Below are 21,723 nucleotides of genomic sequence, written 5' to 3'. Positions count from 1 at the left end.
GGAACAGACGCAATAACATCCGCGTGGTGCGACTACCAGAAAAAAAAAAAAAAAAAAAAAAAAAAAATCGAGGGGCCGGATATGGTGAGCTACCTTGAAAATTGGCTTAAAACAGTAGTGGCTCCTGAGGGGCAATCCTGCTTCTACACATTGGACCGGGCACACCGGGTCCCGGCCAAGGCGCCGCAGCAGGGATGCCCCCCGCGGCCGGTGGTGGCGCGGCTCCTACACTTTCGTGACCGTGATTTGCTCCTTCGGAGGGCCCGTAGTGATGGCCCCTTCCAAGTGGACAACAGTAAGGATGCTCTTTTCCCAGACTACTCGTTTGATACGCAACGGCGCCGCTTGTCCTTCCAGACTATCAAGAAGGAATTGCGCGCAGAAGGGGTTCAGTATTCTTTGTTCTTCCCAGCCAAGCTGCGCATAGTGTTCGACGGACAGACACTTCCATGATACGCCGGAAGATGCATGGGAGTGGGTGGAGTCCTACAGCGCAGGAAAGGATGGCCAAGAAGTGGAAGAAAGGGAACTGGCTAGAGAATCTCTGCCTCCCAGATCATGACGGTTTTGGCGCCGTGGACATGGCCTGCAGAAACCATCAAACTCGCAGACAGCCGTGGAACGGAGGGGTGCCCTGGAAGCGGTGATGTCGATGTCCGGAGAACTGTTGAAGACTACACCGGAGGCGTTGGACCATGGTAGTGACAAGGGACTATTGTAGGCGGAGTCCTCGGCGTCGGACGATCCATGCTTGCCAACGGTCACTCCCGGAACTGCAGATGGACTGCTAGATGAGTAAATGCAACGATAGCTGAGGACTGGGAGTTTTGCCCTGAATGCTGTATTATGATCACTGCTTTCACGTTTGCTTGGGGCGTATAGCGAAGCAAGGGGTATGCGAGGGTCTAGAGAATTGTATTGGGAGGGGCTAGGAGTTAGGGGGCGCAAGAGCTGAGGGGGGGCTTCGAGAGGACTTGGGAGACATAGTACTCGTGGGGATTTGAGGGAGGACAATAATTGCGTTGTTGGCTCATTGTAAATTGCTTTCTAGGCCCTATCCACCCCCCACCGGATGGTAGTCGTTTGTTTGCGTTAGCTTTGCATGGGGCACATAGTTGGGGTAGTTTGGATGGGATTCACTATGTTGGTGCCTGTTCTAGGGGGGGGGGGGGGGGGGGGGGAGATGTACTGGGTGGGTTGGGGTTGTTTGGGGATGGACTTAGTTTGGTTAAGGGATACTGTCTGCTGCTGAACTTGATCGGGAAAATGGACGTTTCGAGTGTTGTGCATTTGGGTACTGATACCGCCTCCTTGCAATCGGAGAGTGGGGGTTGCTTTGAGTGGTTCTCGCATTGTTGCCATGGGTTCGTCACCTGATGTGAAATGTATAACCTGGAATGTTCGGGGATTGCACTCCATGCAGCGTAGATATAAGGTCCACTCCTACTTGGTCCGTAGGGGTGTGCAGGTGGCTTTTTTACAGGAAACACATTTAACTAGGGCTGAGGGGCTAGCTTTGCAGCGCAGGTGGTGAGGGCAGCTTTACTATACCACTTACTCAGCTTTTGCACGGGGAGTCCTGATCTGGGTTAGGGCTGGGGTCCGCTTTCAAGTGTTGGATCAACTGATTGACCCTGATGGCCGCTATATTGCAGTTAGAGGACGTTTGTATGGGCGTGAAGTGACCCTTTGCTCTGTTTATGCTCCCAATGTAGATCAGGCGTCCTTCCTGGAGACTTTGTCTTCTGTTCTAGCAGACTATTTCACGACACCAGTGTGGATGGGGGGGGGGGAGATTTTAACTCTGTCGTGGATGTTGCCTCGGATAGATCCCATCCTCCACTGCCCACGGCCCGATCAATAAATTAACTAGGACTTGGGCCCACTGGCAAGACAATTGGGGATTCATTGATATTTGGCGAGAGCAACACCCGACCGATAGGGATTATTCATATTATTCGGCTTTACATGATCTGCTTGTTAAATTGGATGCCACTTTGTGTAGCGCTGGATTAGCTTCATTAGCGGTTAGTAGTGAGTACCTTACGTGTACCATATCGGATCATAATCCGCTGCTAGTAAATTTCTGCTGGGAGTTGGAACACCCTAGAAACCCGATTTTGAGGTTGCGTCCAGAGATGCTGGAAGATCAGGTCTTTCGCGCGGAGTTGGGGGAATGAGTAGAACACTACTTTGCCGAAAATGCGGGATCAGCTACGTCGGGGGCCCTAGAATGGGGTGCTTTTAAAGTGGTGGTCCACGGGATCTGTATTGCCAAGTGGGTGAGGGTTCGAAAATTGCTATTGCGGGACATTGAAGCGGGTGAGCTAACTCTTCGCAAAGCTGAAAGGGCGCATTCTGGTGGCACTGGCACGCACAACGAGATCTTGACCCGGAGGGAGTTGGTGGCGGAGGAGGTGGAGCGCCTCAGATGCTTTGATCATAGAGCTCTCTTGACTCGAGCGCATGCGGAGAGAGACAAGGTTGGCACATTGCTGGCTTGGTTGGCTGACCCTGTTCCTAGATGCGTACCCATTCTGGCGCTGACCCCCCCTTTAGGACGGTTGGACTATGAGCAGCATCTCAAACGACCATTTTCGATCCTTCTATGCGACTCTCTATACCAGCCAATTGCAGACTGGTGAGGAAGAGGCTCGGGTGTTTCTAGAGGGGTTGGAGTTACCAGTACTTGAGGAGGAGGAGGCGAATGAGCTTGGGCAGGATATTACTTTGGCTGAGATTCGCTGTGCCATTAAGCAATTGGCACGCAACCAAACACCGGGCAGCGACGGTTTGCCTATTGAATTCTATGTGACATATATTGATCTCCTGGCCCGCCAGATGGATGGGAATATTGCCAACTTCTACTAGAGAGGCTATCATTGTCCCGCTCCTCAAGCCAGGAAAGCTGCTGACTGACCCAGCTGCGTACAGACCTCTCTCTATGCTCACTACAGATGATAAAATATTGAGCCGGGTGCTGGCTACGAGACTCCTTCCTTTTATGACTCGGTTGGTGCATTCGGACCAGGCTGGCTTTATCCCGACGCGCAATACCGCCGGTAGCAAACGTAGGTTGACAGGAATATTAGATGGAGGCCGCGAAATGGAGGGGCAGGCGCTTGTCCTTTCTGTTGACATAGCCAAGGCGTTAGACAGCCTGGAATGGCCCTATCTGTTTTAGTCATGACAGCGTTTGGGCTTGGTGCCGGTTACGTTCAGTGGGCAGCAATTCTATACTCGTCGGCGACAGCTAGAGTCCGGGTGGGGAGGATTATTTCCTCTTCCTACCCAGTGGGACGGGGCACCAGACAGGGCTGCCCGCCATCCCCATTGTTGTTTGCCCTTGTAATAGAGCCGTCGGCGGCGCGACCTAGAATGGAGAGGGAATATAGTGGGCTCCAGCTCCGAGGTCATGTACACTATATTTCGCTATATGCGGATGACCTCCTGATGTTTGAGTGACACGGGAGAGGCCCTGGAGGGGGCACGTTCCCTTTTGGCCCGCTTTGGAGATATATCAAGACTACGGGTTAACTGGTCCAAGATCTGTGTTTTCCCGGTGACTACTGTATGTGACCCGCCTACACTGCCACCCAATTTGGTGTGGGAGCCGAAGTGCCTGCCCTATTTAAGAACGCAGGTGTATCATGATCAGGGGGACCTCTTCGAGGGCAACATTGGGAGAGCGATGAGGGGTCTGAGAGGTAGCATGAAGTTTTGGGTGTCTTTACCATTGTCAGTGGCAGGTCGAGTGGCGCTTTTGAAGATGGTGGCGCTTCCCCGCTTGTTCTACTTCTTCTGGACTCTGCCGATCAAGGTGCCGGTTGCTTTCTTTCGATGGCTCCGCTCCGAGGTGGGCAGTTTCATTTCGGGTGCAGGACGACGTAGGGTCGCGCTGGATACTCTGATGCGCCCGAGAGCTGAGGGAGGACTTGCTGCCCCGGATTTTGAATTATACTATTTGGCAGCGCAGTTTCAATTTCTCACTCAGGCGGTGGCGTCGGAATTTCAGAGACTGGAAGGGGGACCGGTGCCGGAGGTGCCAAGGCACGTCTTATCTTTCGTGATCCTACAGCAGCGACTGAGGACTGCTGATTTATCTATGATAGAGGGCACCTTGAGGTACTGCTTGAAACGGTTCCACACTAGAATCGGGGTGCAGCATCCTTACGCGCCTGAAATACCGCTGGGCATGTGCACGGCATTGCCACACGCCGGTGATTGGTCTGCCCTGGCGGAGTGGGAGCACCTAGGCTTGCAGATGGTGGGAGACCTTTATGTGGATGGCGGGTTGTTGCCCTTTGGGGCCTTGCAGGAAACATTTGGTCTTCCGCGTGGTCGTTATCTGATGCATGCGGCACTGACCGCTGCCATACAGAAGCATTGGGGTGCTGGCCTCTCTGAACCACCAACTAGCGGAGGGTGTCAGTATGTAGTGATGGCGGCAGGCACACGCAAGGCGGTTACCTGTTTATATAAACAGATGCTAGGGGAAGGGCTGAACCCACTGCAGAAACTGGGGGAGCGCTGGGAGTCGGACCTGGATACGGCAATCCCGGATGTAGCCTGGTCGCAGATATTCAAAAGAGCGTGGAAGTGTACTAGGAACGCTAGGTTTCACTAATCCAATTCTTTGTTTTACACGGGGCGTATCTCACGCCAGCTAAGATCAATCCGTATTTTCGGACTGACACTGCGAACTGTCCCCGGTGCCGCCTACAGGGTGCGGATCTGAGCCACATGCTGTGGGACGCTCCTCAGTTGGGGGCATATTGGGAGGAGGTGGCTGAGCTGTTCTGTCAGGTGACTGGACGGCAGGTGGTACTGGATAAAGGAGCTTGCCTGCTACACTGGTTCACATACCAGTAAAAATAAGTTAACTAGCAAGTTTATAGACCTGGGGTTAGTTTTAGCCAAAAGAGAAATTACATCACACTGGAAGGCAGTGGTTGGCCCTAGCTTTGGTAGATGGAAAGTGGCAATGCTTTTGTGGGCGGGCAGCGAGGGGACCGTGCGACTGCAGCATGCCCACAGATCCTATAGCGATAGGTCCCTGGAGGCAGCGCAGGCATGGGAGGCTTTAGGGCTGGAGCTCAGGTTACCGGAAGGAGATACTGGCACGGACTCCGGCACATCGACGAAGGGGGAGCGTCGTAGGTGGCTTCCCCGGGTCCTGGGGAGTTTGGCGCGGGGGTGATCTCCGAAGTTCCGGGTGATGGCGGAGTTGTTAGTACCATGAGAGAGACACTCAGCACACTCTTCACACATTAGAGTTGTACATTAATAACACTTGTTGAATGGGTCACAGCATTGGCAGCAGGAGGGGGGGGATGGGTTGTTGGGTGTTGAGGGTGACCATACATAGAATATTATATATCAATTTAGAGCTCTGGATGACCGGAAATTATTATGGTAATTGAAGGGATCGGAGTTGAGGTGCAAACTCAGATTTGAGATCCAAAGTGCCTTGTTGGATTATAGAGATGCCTTTCTGAATGTGTGAAGTGGGACTATCTGTAAACGTAATGGTCTTTCCTCATGTTTTGTCTGTGTTTTGAAATAATAAAAAGATTTTTTTTTTTAAAGTGAAGATGTGCATCTCTGACCTGACCACCAAGCAGGCAAATGTTCAGCATCACTAATCTTAGGGAAATGACAGAAAAATCAACCTTAACATTGGCGGAATGGGCTCCGACTCGTTGTAGAAGCTCCTCCTTTGCCAAGGCTAAGCAGATCTTTATGTCCAGGTTGATCTAACAGGAAACTATCTATTTTCGGCTGCCCTGCCCTTCTTTGAACCCAGGAATGGTTCTCACAGTTTCTGGCCATGTAGAAACTAGAGGACCTAAGAGAGTCCAAACAGTGAAGCAGTTTCTCGCCTTGGTGGGATGAGGAGGTGAAAAGATTGTTGGCAAGGTAATGGATTGACGTGCATGAAAAGAAATAACCACCCTAGGAAGAAAGGATGCCTGTGTATACAGGACAAACTTGACTGGGATAAACACAGTGGAAGGAGAGTGAACAGATTAGGCTTGCAGCTCACTAACACATAGCCCATTTGAAAAAGCCAATGAGAAAAACAGTCACCAACATCAGAAGTGCCAGGCAACAACTCTGCATGGGTTCAAAGACTCTGGTGGTATGCGGCAAAGAAGAGAAATAAGGTGAAAGGATGGGCAGTTCCAGGGACGCAGTTGTCTGAAGGGTTACCATTCTCCATCGGATTCTCATTGGTACTCCGACTGGCTAAGTGTAGAGTTCGAGGCCTTTTCACATGATTCGGTTTTGAAGGTTCACACACCACTGATTCGGTTTTGAAGGTTCACACACCACTTAACTATTAATTATCGGTGGAATCACACACACAGCAGGGGGAATTTATAATTTTAGTTTCCCTTAGGGTTGGGTGTATATAATTTTAAATCCTGATGTAAGACAATTGGACCCGTCTGGGCACTGCAGGGCGTGAAACATGTAGACTGGAGTAGAGTTGGCATGAATCGCCATGAAATAAAGTAGGGGCATGTGGATGTTCCAAGCCAATTTTAATCTTCACTATCCTTTCACTTATCACTCAATCACCCACCTTATCCCACACATAGACTATGATTATGGGCAGTGAAAAGAATTCCCACTAAAAGTCAAAATGTCAGATTATTTAGCTGTAACACTTTAATCTTATGCAATCATTCTTTTATCTACAAGCAAGGACCCTCAAACTGGAAAAAAGCTACGGTGGTTCCTTGCTGAAGAAATAGACAGTGGACTTCATTATTTTAAGTAATTTCAGAACCATGTTTCTAACAACCCTTCGCTGTAAATAATAATGGAGAAATATGCAAGTAAACTTATTTCCCATACCCTGGAAGGTCATGATCTACTTGATTTTGCTCAGTCAGGCTTTTACCCAGCCCACCGCACTGAATCAGCCTTGGTAGCAATGTAAGATGACCTCAGAATGACGGCCGTCAAAGGACACTTTCTGGCCTTGGTGTTTCTTATGCCGTCTATGGCACAGTTAGCCATAACATCTTGATCTAAAGGCTGTAAGACCAAACTCAAGGTGTTGCACTGGACAGGTGCAGATCCTTTTTGGAGAACAGAGCTCAACTCTTCCATCTAACACCATTCCAGTTATGACATTGGTACGTAACTTGTTCAAATTTAATGGAGAGAAAAAGATGCTTGGCTGTTTTACAGGAAGACCAACTTGTACTCTACCAGCTGAATGTTTGTAACTGTTCAGTAACCATACCATCTTCATCGGCTGCTTTGTGGAATCTCTTTGTAAATAAAGGATTCCGATCACTCCTGCTCTTCACTCAATAAAAGAACATGTCATCTACCTGTTTTTCTTCTTTAATGAAGCTTCTTTGCTAAATCTAGCCAATTCCGTTCTTTGGTGGTCCAATCTACTATCTTAAGTAGTCTTGATTACTAGAATTCACTAATCTTAGGTGCAATAGACTATCAGCTTGACGAGTACTAGATACAAATGACAGCAGACAAATAAGCCTCATTGCATCTGCGCAACTCCTCTTCTTTTGAGGCTTTGAACACTTTACATTGGTTATCGGTGCCTAAAAAGGTTACGTTTAAATACCTATGTGTAGTCCACAAAGTGACATATCAGACAGGACCTCATTTCTGCAAGCGAGATTCAAGCATTATATTCCAAAACTGTCTTCTGTATTCTGCCTTGGCTTATATTCTCATGGTGCCTGTGTTTCAGAGGATGCACACTGGCGGAGACACTTTTTCTGTTGAGGCAGCACAGCTGTTGAACTTGTTTCTTCCTTGGCTATGCTCCATTGATAATTTACTGACCTTCAGGAAAGCACTCAAAACCTAGCTTTCATTCTACGTGGCATTGCTGACAGGCTGCCTTATGCCCTATTTTGGCTATCAGGGTCTGGGCATCTTTTATGGTAACAATTACACTGTGTAAACATATTAACCATCAGCTAAATTTGCAAAATATTGTAATTAGCTTTTATATGCTTCGTCTCAGCTGTGATCTAATGATCAAATCCAACTTAAACTAGGGGTAGTCCAAGCTTGTATGTCTTCAAACCAACATACTTTAAGGGAATAGAGGTTGCGATCTTTGTTTCAGCCCATAACAATTTCAGGACCTTTTCAAAGCTATTAGCATATATTGCCAAAAGGTCCCACTCACAATTAAGTATATTAACAAGTAGTCCATAAATGATTTCCCTTTATTTGGATTGAACATATTTTGATATAAGGATCCAGTATCAACTAATCTTTTGACAGTCTTATATCTTGTGATACTAACCAGAATTAAGATTTTATTTAATAGTCAACAGACATCAATCTTTAACCCGTTCCCAGCGTCGAACGTTCAGCGCCCAGTGCTGAACGTTCGGAGAACGAATGCTGACCCGACGGCCAACGGTCGTGCGCAGCACTGGGGAGGTAGCGCTCGTGACGACCGTTGGCCGTCGGCAGCAATTAAAGGGTTAAGAGTAGCAGTTAAAGTTATGATCAATATTCAATAAAGAAATTTTTACTGCATAGATCTTAAACAAGTCTTAGTTAAGGTGTGATCTATTAAGGTCAACTTGCCAAAGAACTAGGGTTAATAGTCTAAAGGATGCTCATAGAAAACAGAGTACATCAATTCACTTACTAAAGATAGGCTCACCCACCCTTAACTCGCAACTGTTGTCTGCATAAATGAAAGAAAATACTGCCTTTCACTAAATTAAACTCCTGTTTTTCACATACATGACAACGTTATGAAAACAAGTAACACCATCTTTCCAGTTTATTTACCCCCTTGTACTGATGAGGCTGGATGGTATATTTACTAAAATACAAGTATTTATATCATGCCTTTGCACTTTCAGTTGTAGGATAAGAATATTTCAAATTCTGCATCCAAACAAAGTACATTAATTTTTATAGATCTGCCCCAAAAGGTAGCTAAACCCTTCCAAACACATCCAGGTGTGTGCACTGTGAATATGCCTCAACATACATTCAACATATGTGGTCACAATCTCTGAAAACGTAACAATATCACATTTTTGTAATGCTTTAAACAATATTTTAAAGTTGTTTGATAATACATACCTTTAAATCCTGCTGTAATGCAGATAGCTCAGATTCTTTCCCATACAGGTCAGATTGAAGTCGATTTAGGTTTTCCTTAGTATTTTCCATCACCTTCTGCAGGTCAGCCATATCTCTCTTAGCTGCTTCAAGTTCCTCTGTTAAGGCTGTAACCTGCTGTTCTAGTTTACGCTCTGACTCTACCTAAAATACACATAGTTGATTAATATTTTTAGATTGTTTACTTAGATAACACAGAAAAGACTTATCATGAATTACTTTACTTCAGTACTTTCTACCTAGCACTTGAAAATAGGTTCAGCAAAAACAAATAATTACATTTTACTTCTTTAAAAACGGACCAGCTAACAAATCATCTCACAAAGTAATTACAAAAGCTTGTGCAACAAGTGTGCATCTCTCCGCCCTGTCACCCCCCACCCCTCCAAAGAAACCTAATCTTGACCTGTACTGTTTGTATAAATTTCATCTAACTTACTTGCTCCCAGGACTAAACAAAGTGGTAGAAATGTTCGTTAATAAATGTCTGTCGAATTTTCTGGAACCAACTCAATCTTACATCATACTCAAAATGGCTTACGTCCTAAACACGGTACAGAAAAAGCTCTAGTGGCAGTGGAGGAAAAGGCAAACAGGAGAATGGATCAGGGGCAACAGTGGCTATTGCGCTCCTTGATTTTAGTGCGGCCTTTGATACTGTTGACCACTGTATACTTCTAGATAGAGTTAGTGGGGCCAGAATCGCAGGGAAATCCCTGGAGTGGGTTGGCTCCTTCTTAAAGACAGAGACTGCTCCTCGAATATCTTCCTCATGGCTTGTGGGGTCCTGCAGGGGTCCTCACTCGGCCCCATCCTGTTCAATGAAAATAGCAAGCAAACTTTATTTATATTAATTAAAACCATTACAAAAGAAAAAAACTTTAAAAATAGAGCAAACACAATTTTTTCTCCTGCAAATATATGGATTTCAATGATCCCATAGTAAACCTGGCAATGTTAGAAAAAAAACACTTTAAAAGATGCATTATCGTGTCAGCATAACATTATTATGAAATTAAGGCTTGTGTACAAAAAGGTGTATACTAAAAACAGCAGATTGCTTACTTCATGTATATTCATGCTGGTAAAATCCAAAAAGGTTATAGCAATGGAAGAACCCAGTGTGTAGCGTATAACCAGTTATCAGCATTTAACAAATGCTAGCCTCTACAGCCATAAGACTTTTACACTTATGATGATGTGGGATGCAGTTACAATTACCTCGCAAGGGTTTTCGCATCCCCGTTTAAAGTGAAGGTTCATGTTGTACATACGAGTTAAAAACCAATTTAGTAAGTTTTAGTCAGTCAAACGTAAAAACAATTTTAGAGTATATTGTAAATAGCTCATTTTTGACATCTTTGATTTAATGAAGGATAGAATATATTTGAAAAGGGGTCCGATTCCCGAAGATGGATCTCCCTATCGAATTAACTGAGAAAGTTCCACAAATTTTACCCATGGGCATGTGCAGTATTATTCATGTTCCTAAGCCTTTTCCTAAAGAAAACAGATGCAGAGAGCAGAGGTAATTGTTCAAATTTTCTTTGTAAAGTAGTCTGTTAAAAGTTTCTAGACTTCGTGCCGCATTGAAGGGGATTAAGCAGAGGCTGAATAGTGTTTTTAAGTTGTTTCACAAATTTCCCACAATGTGCAAGAATGGTAACATCAGACCGAGAGGCTTACTGATGAGGCCTCTTTGCAGGTGCGTGCCCCTTGCCTCAAGAATATTGGCCTGAAAAAGGCTCTCCTTTCTGCAGTCATGGCATGACAGCAGCACAGACGATGCAACAAAGATTCGCAATTTTATTCGCATAATCTACATGTGGCTCCTTTGCTCTGATTGGCCCATGCCTGGTTGGAATCTGATGTTGGTTGTCCAGGACGACGCATGTACAGGAACTCTTCCCGTATTCCGCAATTGATGGAGACAGCCAAGTAGGATTGGGGTCCAGCAACCACGTACAAGGAGCTTAATGGGCATAGTAACTACAAGAATTTTAGAGAAGCTTGATCTTGGCGAAATGAGGCCAATCGTACCAGTCTATTGAAGGTATTTTTCCATGCCAAATAGGAAATAGCATCCAGACCAAGTGTTGCTCGATTTATTGCAGAGGTTGCTATTGTGTTCTGTAATTGTCAGACTCTTCAATTTTTTATTAAGTCTAACTGGACCATAAAGGATTGATGCTGCTTTCTTCTTTATTGCACATTAATGGGTAGACTGCTGAGCTAATTCGGTGAACCACACCCCCAAATAGATAGGTTTCGGGTCGAGGTGATGGTCTTGGAGTCCATAGTGCATGAGAGCGCTTTCTTGTAGCGGCCAAATACTCTTATTAGAGGGAAAGCGCTGTAAATAGGTTAATCTAACAAATAGCACGACGTTGTAGGCAAGAAAATGTAAAATGTTGAACATAGTGATTTGAAGAAAGATTTTTTCTAGTGAACCTCTGACGAAGGACGTTTTATAGTCCGAAATGCATTGGGTAAAATAAGAACCTACAACCGATGATGTTCGATGTTTTTTGGCGTGCCCGGAAAAAGGCCTGGATAGGCATATCCGAGGAATGAGAAGTTGGTTGAACATAAGCGAATCACGTGTGCTAAAGAACATTGAAAAAAATATGGAATGAAGAAAAGTGTTGGCTTACAAGGAGCATTTATTGTAAAAAGCGGTAAAGCGATTTAAAAAGAACGTGTGATCATTACAATATCAGCGGTGCGTCTGGATTGGAGTACAGTACTGCTCCATATCTGATGTTGTAGTAAACAAAGCATATTTGCTCTGTTCAGTGTCCATGGGCGGAAAGGCGTACAGCAGGCCTGAGTTCCACTCACGACGAAAAGAGTCACCGAGCTATAGCTGCCTTGGATACTCCAGCGAGCAGTATTGCAGACACTGCACGTTCTCTTTGGAGGCAAACATATCTAACCAAGGTTCTCCCCACTGATGAAAAAGAGCTATGCCCTGCTGTTCCTGCCATGTCTAGAGGTGCAAGGCCTCTCGACAAAGGATCCATACCCCATCCACCCTGTTTGTTGCAGTACCACAGGGCGTTAGTGTTGTCTGTGAACACCTGCCCTGGCTTTCCCTCAACAGTGGGAAGAAATGCTTTCAATACCAATAAAGTCGCTCTGAGCTCCAACAAATGCATGTGGAGCCCGACTCCCCATGTCCCCTGATCTCTACCTCTCCCTGATGGCCACCCCATCCCAGAAGTGACGCATCTGTCATGACTGAGGTCAGATTGTGGAAGGGCAAAGGGTCTGCCCTCTACACAATCACGGTTTGTCAACCATCACTGCAGTTCCTTCTGAGATCTGAATCACATTTGTGAGATTTCCCTGATGCTGTGCCCACTGAAACTTCAAGTCCCACTGCAGAGCCTGAAAAAGCCACATGGCATGTTTTACTAACAGGATGCAGGAGGCAGGAGGCAATGAGGCCCAACAGCCTCAGAGTGAATCTAGGAAAAATGCCAAAAACCTTGGATTCATAACCTGCATATCCTGGAGTTGCTGCTCGGGAGGATAGACCAGAAATTGCACTGTGTCCAGAACAGCACTGATGAAAGGGAGAGTCTGAGAAGGAGTCAAGTGTGACGGCCGCACGGTTATAGAGACCCCAGCAAATGCAGGAGGTTCGCCGTAGTCTGAAGGTGGGTGACGACAGCCTGGGGCGAGGACGCCTTCAACAGCCAGTTGTCGAGGTAGGGTAAGACTGACATCTCTAACCTGTGCAGATGACCTGCGACCACCGCCGTCACTTTGGTGAACAGCCAAGGTGCATGGTAAACTGAAATTGCTCTTGGCCTACCTTGAGCCGCAGGTAACAGATGTGGCCTGGCAGGATGGGGATGTGAAAATACACATTCTGCAGGTCCAACGCTACCATCCAGTCTTCTTGGTCTAAGGCAGACAAGACCTGAGCTAGAGTGAGCCTCTTCAATTTCTACTTCTTGAGGAAGAGATTGAAGAATACCTAAAATGGGCCAAAACCCTTTGTTCTTCTTCAGGATCATAACATTGCGGGAATAACAGCCACTGCTTACTTCTGAACCTGTGACCCTCTCTGTAGCTCCCTTGGCCAAGAGAACTGTAACTTCCTCTTAGATCAATTTTAAATGATACTTCGTCAGTTGTTCCTGATTTGACAGAATGGGAGAAGGAAAAGAAAGGAAAGGAATAGAATAGAATAGCCCCTCCTGAATGATCTGCAAGACCCCACTTGTACGATGTTCTGGACCTCCAGTGGGGGAGATGATGATGGATTCTCCTGCCAAATGGAGTGGTGTGGTCTTGCAGAGTCAGACTAAGAGTGCTTGGTGGTTGCGCCTGTAGAAGGCAGGGTGGCTGACGAGTTTTGGCTTCCATTCCTAGGTCTGAATGAGCCACATCCACATCCCGCAAGGCTTGGGAAGCCTGCTCAGGACAGTGGCTGGGATAGGGCTGACGTGGCTGGAAACCCCTTGCATTGCCACAAAAGGGGCAAAAGGTAGACTGGCCACAAATAGTAGAAGAGGCCCAAGGATATAGCCATAGCTCGGGAGTCCTTGAATCTCACTAGGGCCGAATCTGCCTTTTCTCCAAAAAGGCGGGTTCCATCAAAGGACATGTCCATCATGTCCATCAAATTTGCCTTGACATCACCAGAGAAGCCAGTTGTCCTAAGCCAGGTGTGGCGCCTCAAGGCCACTGTCGTGGAAATCGACGTACCTAGAGTATGTGTCGTATAAAGGCCACAAATTATGGCAACTCTGCTGTCCTCAACTGCCTGAGAGAGCACAGCCCATGGCCCCTCCAAGACCTTTGGCCGCACGTGCGTAATTGTCTCCCAAAGGGAGTTGAAGAAACAGCCCAATAAGCATGTAGTATTCACTGACCGCAAATACCAGCTAGAGGAAGAAAACATTTCCTTCCCAAGTGATTCCAGCTTCTTGGAATCCCTATCCAGAGGAGTAGAAGGGAATGTGGCCAGTGACGTAGAGGCCTGCATCACCAAACTTTCAGGGGTGGGGTATAGGCTGAGGAACTTTGGGTCGCCTGAAGCTGGGCGATGGCAGCGTGCAATTGTCCTCATCACAGGAGCCCCAGTGCTAGGCTTGGACCACGTGCATAGAAGGACATTAGTAAGTGCTTCATTAAAGGGTAAAAGGGGGTCTGAGGTGGAAGCCCCAAGCTGAAGCACTTCAGTCAGAAGGTTAGTCGTGACATCCACTGAGGGCAGCTCCAGTCCAAGGACCTCAGCTGCCCTCTAGACCACCATGGCATAAGATGCCCCCTCTTCTATAGCCACAGTTGGAGGAGAGAGCATGCCAGTATCTGGAGAAGTATCCAGTCCACTGGCTTCCCCAAGTTCCACCATACCAGTCCAACTGCTCTTTAGAGTAATTCTGGTGTTTCAGAGGGTCCACTGAACCCCTGGGTTCAATCAGCGTCAGAATCATGAAATCTCGTTCTGACTCAGTGTTGTCGTGGATAAGGATGGGGCTGGCACCGCAGATGGGCACCGGTGCTGCCGAAGGCACCGTCTTTGGGTCCGACACTGGGGGTGGTCGCCTCAGCACTGTGGCCGAGTAAACAGCAGCAAATCAGATGGGACCCCTTCCAACCTGTGGGGCCTAAGGCTCATAAGAGGGGTCGGCCTGCTCAAATACGATACGCATGGCCTCGTATAAGTGGTGGTTGCTCCAGCTCCAGGAAAAGGAGGGAGGAACAACGTCAACCCTGGCTCCAGCTCCACAGCACTGTGCCTAGACTGTCAGTGCTCCTTACCTCCTTCATCGACGGCAACAGTCGAGGTGAAGATAAAGTTCGCTTGAATGACAACTTCTTGTATCTCTTCCCCGAGTGTCCCGATGACCTCGAGAGGGACAAAGAGGACTTTGGGCTCGGAGAGCAGTCCCGCGACCTCCTCTTCTTTGATCGGGACCGGAACCTCCGGAGTCTCGCTTGACGGTGTCAGATGTTGGGCAGCATGGAGCTTCAAAGCCCCCTCTAGTAAGGTCTTAGAAGCCATGACCTGACAGTCCAAGCAGGACTTCGGATCGTGGTTGCGCTTGAGACACCAGAGGCAAACGAGGTGGGGATCGGTGACATCATGTAGAGACAAGCCCTGCACGGCTTAAACCCAGTCTTCCTCAAAGACACCCTTGCACACAATGAAAAGAAAGTGGAATTTGACAAAAAGTAAAGAAAAAAAAGCCTTCCAAAAAGCAGCCAAGGGGTAGCTCTTCTCGGACCGGCGCGGAAAGAAAAGAAAATAATGGACCTCCACGCACCTGGGTGGCAACTATATAGGTACCATGACGTCATAACAGACGCCAACGATGCAGACATCATGCAGAGCTGAATGGAGCCAACCAACAGTGCGCACAAGGGGTACTGATCAGCAAACGTTTCCGGATCTAGCCGGACGCACGCAAAATGATAAGGTAAGGAATCTGCAGCTAGAGGTCTCTATCAGATCATTAATGTACAAGGACAACAGACTGTGGGGCAAGAACGACTTACATGTCTAATGTCCCAGCGCTGGAAAGGCACATGAGGGATGATAGTAATTCATTAAAAAATATTTTAAAATAGCCATTCTGAATACTGTGTAAATATCTAGAAGATAGGAACAAAAAAATATTATATAAATCCCTCAAGGAGCTTGAAATGATAAATGTGCTGGTCTTATTGGAAGCACATACTATCCATCCTAACCCTCTAAGGACCCCATTATAGTTGAACCCCTTATTTGATGAGTTTGTCCCAGGGACAGATGAATTCACCTAAAGCCCCTACCGTTGGGCATAGGGGTTTTTCTCTTAGGCTAAATCCAGTGACTTTTACCCTAAGTTCCAATGATTGACTGATAGACAATATTAAAACCCTGGCACCAACATGTCGACCTAATAATTATCTGGAGCCAGAGTCATTTGCCATAAAGGCAAACATACTTAATTCCCCCATATTAAGGCCCACTGGGAAATTTCCGGCGTAAAGGTGATGTCATGGGGGAAGTCATTAATAATGTCACTGACAGAACAAATCACTTCCATGGACCCTTGAGGCATGCACTGCTTATACAGCATGTCATGGAATGTGGCAGGTTTAAGGCAAACGTTAATCGATCCAGAGTGGCTGAAAACATGGCTAACCGAACCTGAATAGAGGCAGGGTTTTACAATAATGCATTGCCATAATCCGCTTGACGAGCTTCCAGTGGGCAAATTAATGAGTAAATATTACTGTGAATTGTAAGATAAAAATATTGCCCTTTGACTCCCTCGATATTTTGAGGGTTTCCTTTGCTGTATTTGTAAAGTGCACGTTCATTATTTTTTTTAATAATTCTTTTTTATTGAAATAAAACAGCAAAAAACTCAATACAGAGGATCGTTCAAAATTGCAAACTCTACATCAGGGGGTGACAGGATAGTCCATAAATACAACTGAAAAGGAACTTCACGGAGAGGGGAGTCATCCTGAGCAGCATTACTGGGTGGTGTACAAACCTCTCCTCTGTGGCGACAAGCAACCACTTCCTGGGGCATCCCCTTGCAAGATACACCGTTTTCTCCCTAAATATGCACCAATCCAAATTGCTTTCCCAGGTTTCCAGGGTGGACGGTTGCACTGCCCCCCACAATTGAGCGATATTTTTTTTAGCCAACATAAACCCTAGTGTGGCCCATTGTGTCTGAGAAGTGTTTAAGTCGGAGGGTTCCCATATATTCAAGAGGCACCTCCTTGCCTCCGGGGACAGGGAGACCCCCAAACCTTGCTCATTGGGACATGCACTTTATGCCAGTAAGTGGTAATATGTGTACACTCCCAGATGGTATGCATAAATGTACCTGTGAGACCACATTGTCGTTTGCATAGCCCCGTGTCTGACAATCCCATGTTTACCAGTCGAGGTCCCGTGATATAGATCTTATGTAGAATCTTAAGCTGGACTAATTTCAGGCGAGCTGGGATTGCAACCTCCCTGGGGGATGAAACAGCTGTCTGCCAATCTTCGACGTCAAGCTCTATCCCACCCTTCCTATAAGGTCCCACTTGTCGAGTCCTTTCGTCATCCGAGATTGCCAAGTTTCTCGGAGTCCCAAAGCGGGGTGGCTAAAGTTAGTTTGTGCCTCTATCCCAGGGAACCCGTGGCATCATGCCAAATCTGAACTGCGTATTTGATTGTCTTGTTAATGCCAGTTTCCTCGGCCAGGAATACAAAGCCATACTATATTTACCCCCTGGGAGGTGCCACCTATCCATGGCGTAGCCTGGGTCATCTACACAACCGTATGATCGCTGCCAGCTGGGAGGACCAATAGTACCTCCTAATAACCGGGAGACTAAGGCTCCCATCGTATCAACTGAGTGTTAGTTTATTTAGTGCGATTCGAGGTCTTCAGTCCAACAGTAGACTCCTCTGAAGGCCCTCAATCTCACTGAAATAGCCGGCTGGCACAACATCTAAGGTATTCTGTAAGGCATAGGGAAATCGAGGCAGGGCCATCATTTTAAAGAGGGCCGCCCTACCCAAAAGCAAAATAGGAAGTTTCCTCTAGCTGGCAATATCCCTCTTGAGCCTCTGTAGAGGGGGAAGAAGATTCCGGGCATACCTAACCGAGGGATCCAGTGAGATGAAAACTCCTAAATATTTGAACACCTCAGTGTTAACCTGTATAGGGCAGTTTTGTGGGGGGACAGCGGGCTCTCCCCTCAGGACAAACAGCAAGGATTTCTCCCAGTTGATCGAGAGTCCCGAATATTTCCCAAAAGAGGTCAGGACATCTAGAACCACAATAAGGAACTTACTGGGAGAAGGCAAGTAAAGCAGTATATCGTCTGCATACAGTGATATACAATCCTCCCATCCGGGGTACCACCGAAATCCTTTAATCATTGGTTCCCAATGTATCCAGGCAGCAAGAGGCTCCAAGGCTAAAGAAAAGAGAAGGGGGGACAAGGGGCAACCCTGACGGGTGCCCCGACCAAGCGAAAACGGGGGTCGAGACTCTGTTTACCACCACTTGGGCGAGCGGCTCCGCGTACAGCAGACGTAGCCACTTGATGAATTTGGAACCGAATCCAAACTTGGCAAGAACAGCCCACAAATAGGGCCATTCAATCGTATCGAAGGCCATTGTTGCGTCGAGCGACGCGATTATGGCTGGCTCCCGCAGAGTGTGAACTCTATCACCCCGTGCAGTCTGTGCATGTTTATGGCTGTGTTCCTATGTGGCATGAAGCCAGATTGATCGGGGTGTACCAGGCCGCTGATCACCTTCACCAGTCGGTTCGCCAGGAGCTTGGCTAAGATCTTCGGCTCAGCATTTAAGAGAGAGATAGATCTATACGAGGTGCAGTCCGTTCTAGTCTTGCCTTACTTGTGGATCATGACCACAGTAGCTATTCTCTGTTCCCTTGGTAGTATTCCCTTGTCCCTGGATTCCACAAACATCGCTTTCAAGTAAGGTGTACGTTTATCTGGCCTGAGTTTGTAGAGCTCGATAGGAAGCACGATGGGACCCAGTGCCTTGTCAGAATTTAACGAACGGATTGCTTAGGCAATTTTGTCCGTAGCGAGTGGGCTATCTGTATAGTCACGGTCTTCAGAGGAGCTTGATGTCACAGAGTAATACCCGGGAGTCAGAGTCCGAGTGAGGGGAGACCGACTTGTAAACTGTCTGAAAGTGGTCTGCAAACCCTGTGGTTCAGTAAGTAATGCCCCCCCCGTTTGGAGTTCCGGGACTAGGCGGCTCGCCCATTCTCTCATGTCCAGCCATGCAATAAGGTTCCCAGCCTTATCTCCCAAGTCATACAGCCTGCCCTGCTGTTCCCTGCTTAGAGCTTTAGCCCTGTCCGAGGCCAGTGCCTTATAGTCGTGCTGCCTCAGGCTTAACAGATGAAGTTTAGCCTGCGTTATCCCCAGTTCCAACTCACCTTCCAACCTGCAAACTTCAGCCTCTAGCTCCACCACCTCCTTCTGCTTCTCCCTTTTAGAGCCTGCTATCAAGGACAGAGCCTGACCTTTCACACCTTTCATTATTGACACTTACCCACAACATATGTGGTTATAACTGGCAGCCCAAGTCCGATAAAGCAAGGCATTACATTTTCTCAAGGGGGAACTAGAGTAGTAGAACTGATTACTTTTTTATTAGATGTTGGGAACTGTGATAAAATGACCACCTTAAATATGGTTCCTAGAACCGATAGTGATCATAACGCCCTGCATTTAACGATGAGCAGTTCTATTCTTTCAGTTGCATCCAAGTATTTTGGACCAACCATATTACATCCACAAAGTGGGAACAAGCGTAGGTTAATCAAATCGCCAAGAATTTTAGCTAATGTGGAAACTCTGACGAGTATTCCCGATAACTTTTTTTAGCAGTAGCTCCCTATGAAGACTTTCCGTGCAACAAAATCCCTATTGCAGAGATCCATTGTTACCTGTATATCAATCAGCCAAACAGAATTCGTCAAACGCTACACTGTCCTCTAGGGATATATGGGTGCTGTGTTTCCGTCGAAGAACCAGGTCTTGAGTCTTTCTGAAGTCTGCCTGCAAGGGTACTGTATAGAGCTAGAGGAGAAAGTTGTTACTGGTCTTGGCAGCGATGTAGGAGAAGGAGCGGCCTCCGCTGTGATGGATGTAAGTGGGGTGTGTGAGGGCAGTGTAGAGGAACGCAGGTGTCTAGAGGGTTGGTGGAAGTTTTGTCGAATGGTGTAGGCAGGTCCTGGGTCATGAGGGCTTTGTAGGCATGCATGAGGATCTTTAACTGCCATCTCTACTGGATGGAGAGCCTGTGGAGGTCTTTCAGGTGGGGCCCTATGTGGGTTTGTTTGGGGAGGTCCAGGATGAGTCTGGCAGCCGCGTTCTGTATGGTCTAGAGTCTTCTGAAGAGCTGGGTGAAGATGCGGCATAGAGAGCGTTGCCTAGGCACCTGGCGTCATGGACCTGAGTGACGATCTTTCTGGTGCTGGCTTGGATCCATCTGATTGTGCGGAGCATGTGAATTGTGTGGATCAGGAGGAGGTGACTGCGTCGACTTGTCATTTCATGGTTATTCGGCTGTTGAGGATGCGTGCATAGTCGGTTGGTGTGGGTGTAGGTCTGAGTTCTGTAGGCCACCCTCTGTGGTCCCTAGTGGAAGTGTTGATCCCAAAGATCAGTACTTCAGTTTTGTTTGAGTTCAGTTGGAGGTAGTGGTCACTCTTCCATTAGGCTACATCGGTCATGTAGTCATGGATGCTGGTTTTGGTGTTGGAGGGGTCCTCGACGAGCAAGAGGATAAGTTGAGTGTCATCTGCGTAGGAGATTGTTGAGTCTGTGGGATCGGACGACGTCGGCGAGGGGGGCATGTAGAAGTTAAACAGGGTGGGTCTGAAGAACAAGTTACTTACCTTCGGTAACGATATATCTGTAAGAAACATTAGTTAGTGTTAGATTCCTTACCTTAGAATATCCCCAGGCGTCAGTCTGGATCCGGAAACTTTTGCGTAGCAGTACCCCTGCGCGTCGGTAGGCGTCGTCTGCAGGCGTCCCCTGCGGCTCCGCGTCCGTCGTCGGCGTCGTGCGCCGTGATGACGTCGCTGGAGTACATAGACGCCGCCTCCGCGCGCTGACGTCAGTTCTTTGCACACAGCATTTCCGCGCCAGGAGACGCAGAGCCATGAGAGAACCAACACTGGTGCCATGTAAAAACTAGGGCCCTGAAAGGGATGACCTTAACCCTAGGTATCAGTTCGCAGAACGGGGAGGATGGGTGGGTTCGGTAAGGAATCTAACACTAACTAATGTTTCTTACAGATATATCGTTACCGAAGGTAAGTAACTTGTTCATCTGAAAGAAACACGTTAGTGTTAGATTCCTTACCTTAGAATACATACCCCAGCAATACCAACCCCGGTGGTGGGTCTGCGAACCAATACAACTACACCAGAAAGTCCTGGAGGACAGAACGGCCAAAGAAGCCATCCCTCCGGACTTGGCTGTCCAGGCAGTAGTGCCTCGCAAAGGTGTGCAGCGAGGCCCACGTAGCCGCTTGGCAAATGTCCTGCAAGGGGACTCCCCGGCCCAGGGCAGTGGTAGCCGCCGTGGCCCGAGTGGAATGGGCCCTCAGCCCAACAGGAGGCTCCTTCCGAGCCAAAGAGTAGCACGCTTTGATGCAGAGGACGACCCATCGAGAGATGGTTCGTTTACAGACCGCCCGTCCCTTCTTCGCACCCACGTAGCCAACAAACAGTTGGTCATCCACCCGGAACTGGCGTGTGCGATCCATGTAAAATGAAAGCGCACGTTTTGGGTCCAGACGATGGAGCCGCTCTTCATCCTTTGAAGGATGCGGAGGCGGGAAGAAGGAAGGGAGGGTAATGGACTGCCCGATGTGAAAGGCCGAAACAACCTTGGGCAGGAAAGAAGGCCTAGTCCTCAGAACCACCTTATCAGGATGAATGGACAGGAAAGGAGGTTGGACAGAAAGAGCCTGGAGCTCACTCACTCTCCTGGCAGAGGTGATGGCAACCAGGAAAGCCGTCTTTAAAGTCAGGAGACGGAGAGGACAAGAATGAAGGGGCTCAAA

General features: G+C 47.5%; 1 protein-coding gene across 1 annotated transcript in view; it reads right to left on the bottom strand.

Moving 5' to 3' along the window:
* The window catches only part of EEA1 (early endosome antigen 1), a 641,400-nt gene that overhangs the window by 174,830 nt on the left and 444,847 nt on the right, over positions 1-21,723 (bottom strand). Inside the window, exon 22 of the mRNA XM_086919279.1 lies at positions 9,103-9,285. Coding sequence (XP_086775405.1) covers positions 9,103-9,285 — 183 coding nt within the window. The remainder of the gene's footprint in view (positions 1-9,102; positions 9,286-21,723) is intronic.

Source organism: Lissotriton vulgaris, chromosome 1_1, assembly GCF_964263255.1.
Source record: "Lissotriton vulgaris chromosome 1_1, aLisVul1.2, whole genome shotgun sequence".
In the NCBI taxonomy this organism is placed as follows: domain Eukaryota; kingdom Metazoa; phylum Chordata; class Amphibia; order Caudata; family Salamandridae; genus Lissotriton; species Lissotriton vulgaris.
The sequence above is the reverse complement of the archived record's forward strand: the minus strand, read 5'-3'. Positions and strand labels throughout refer to the sequence as shown.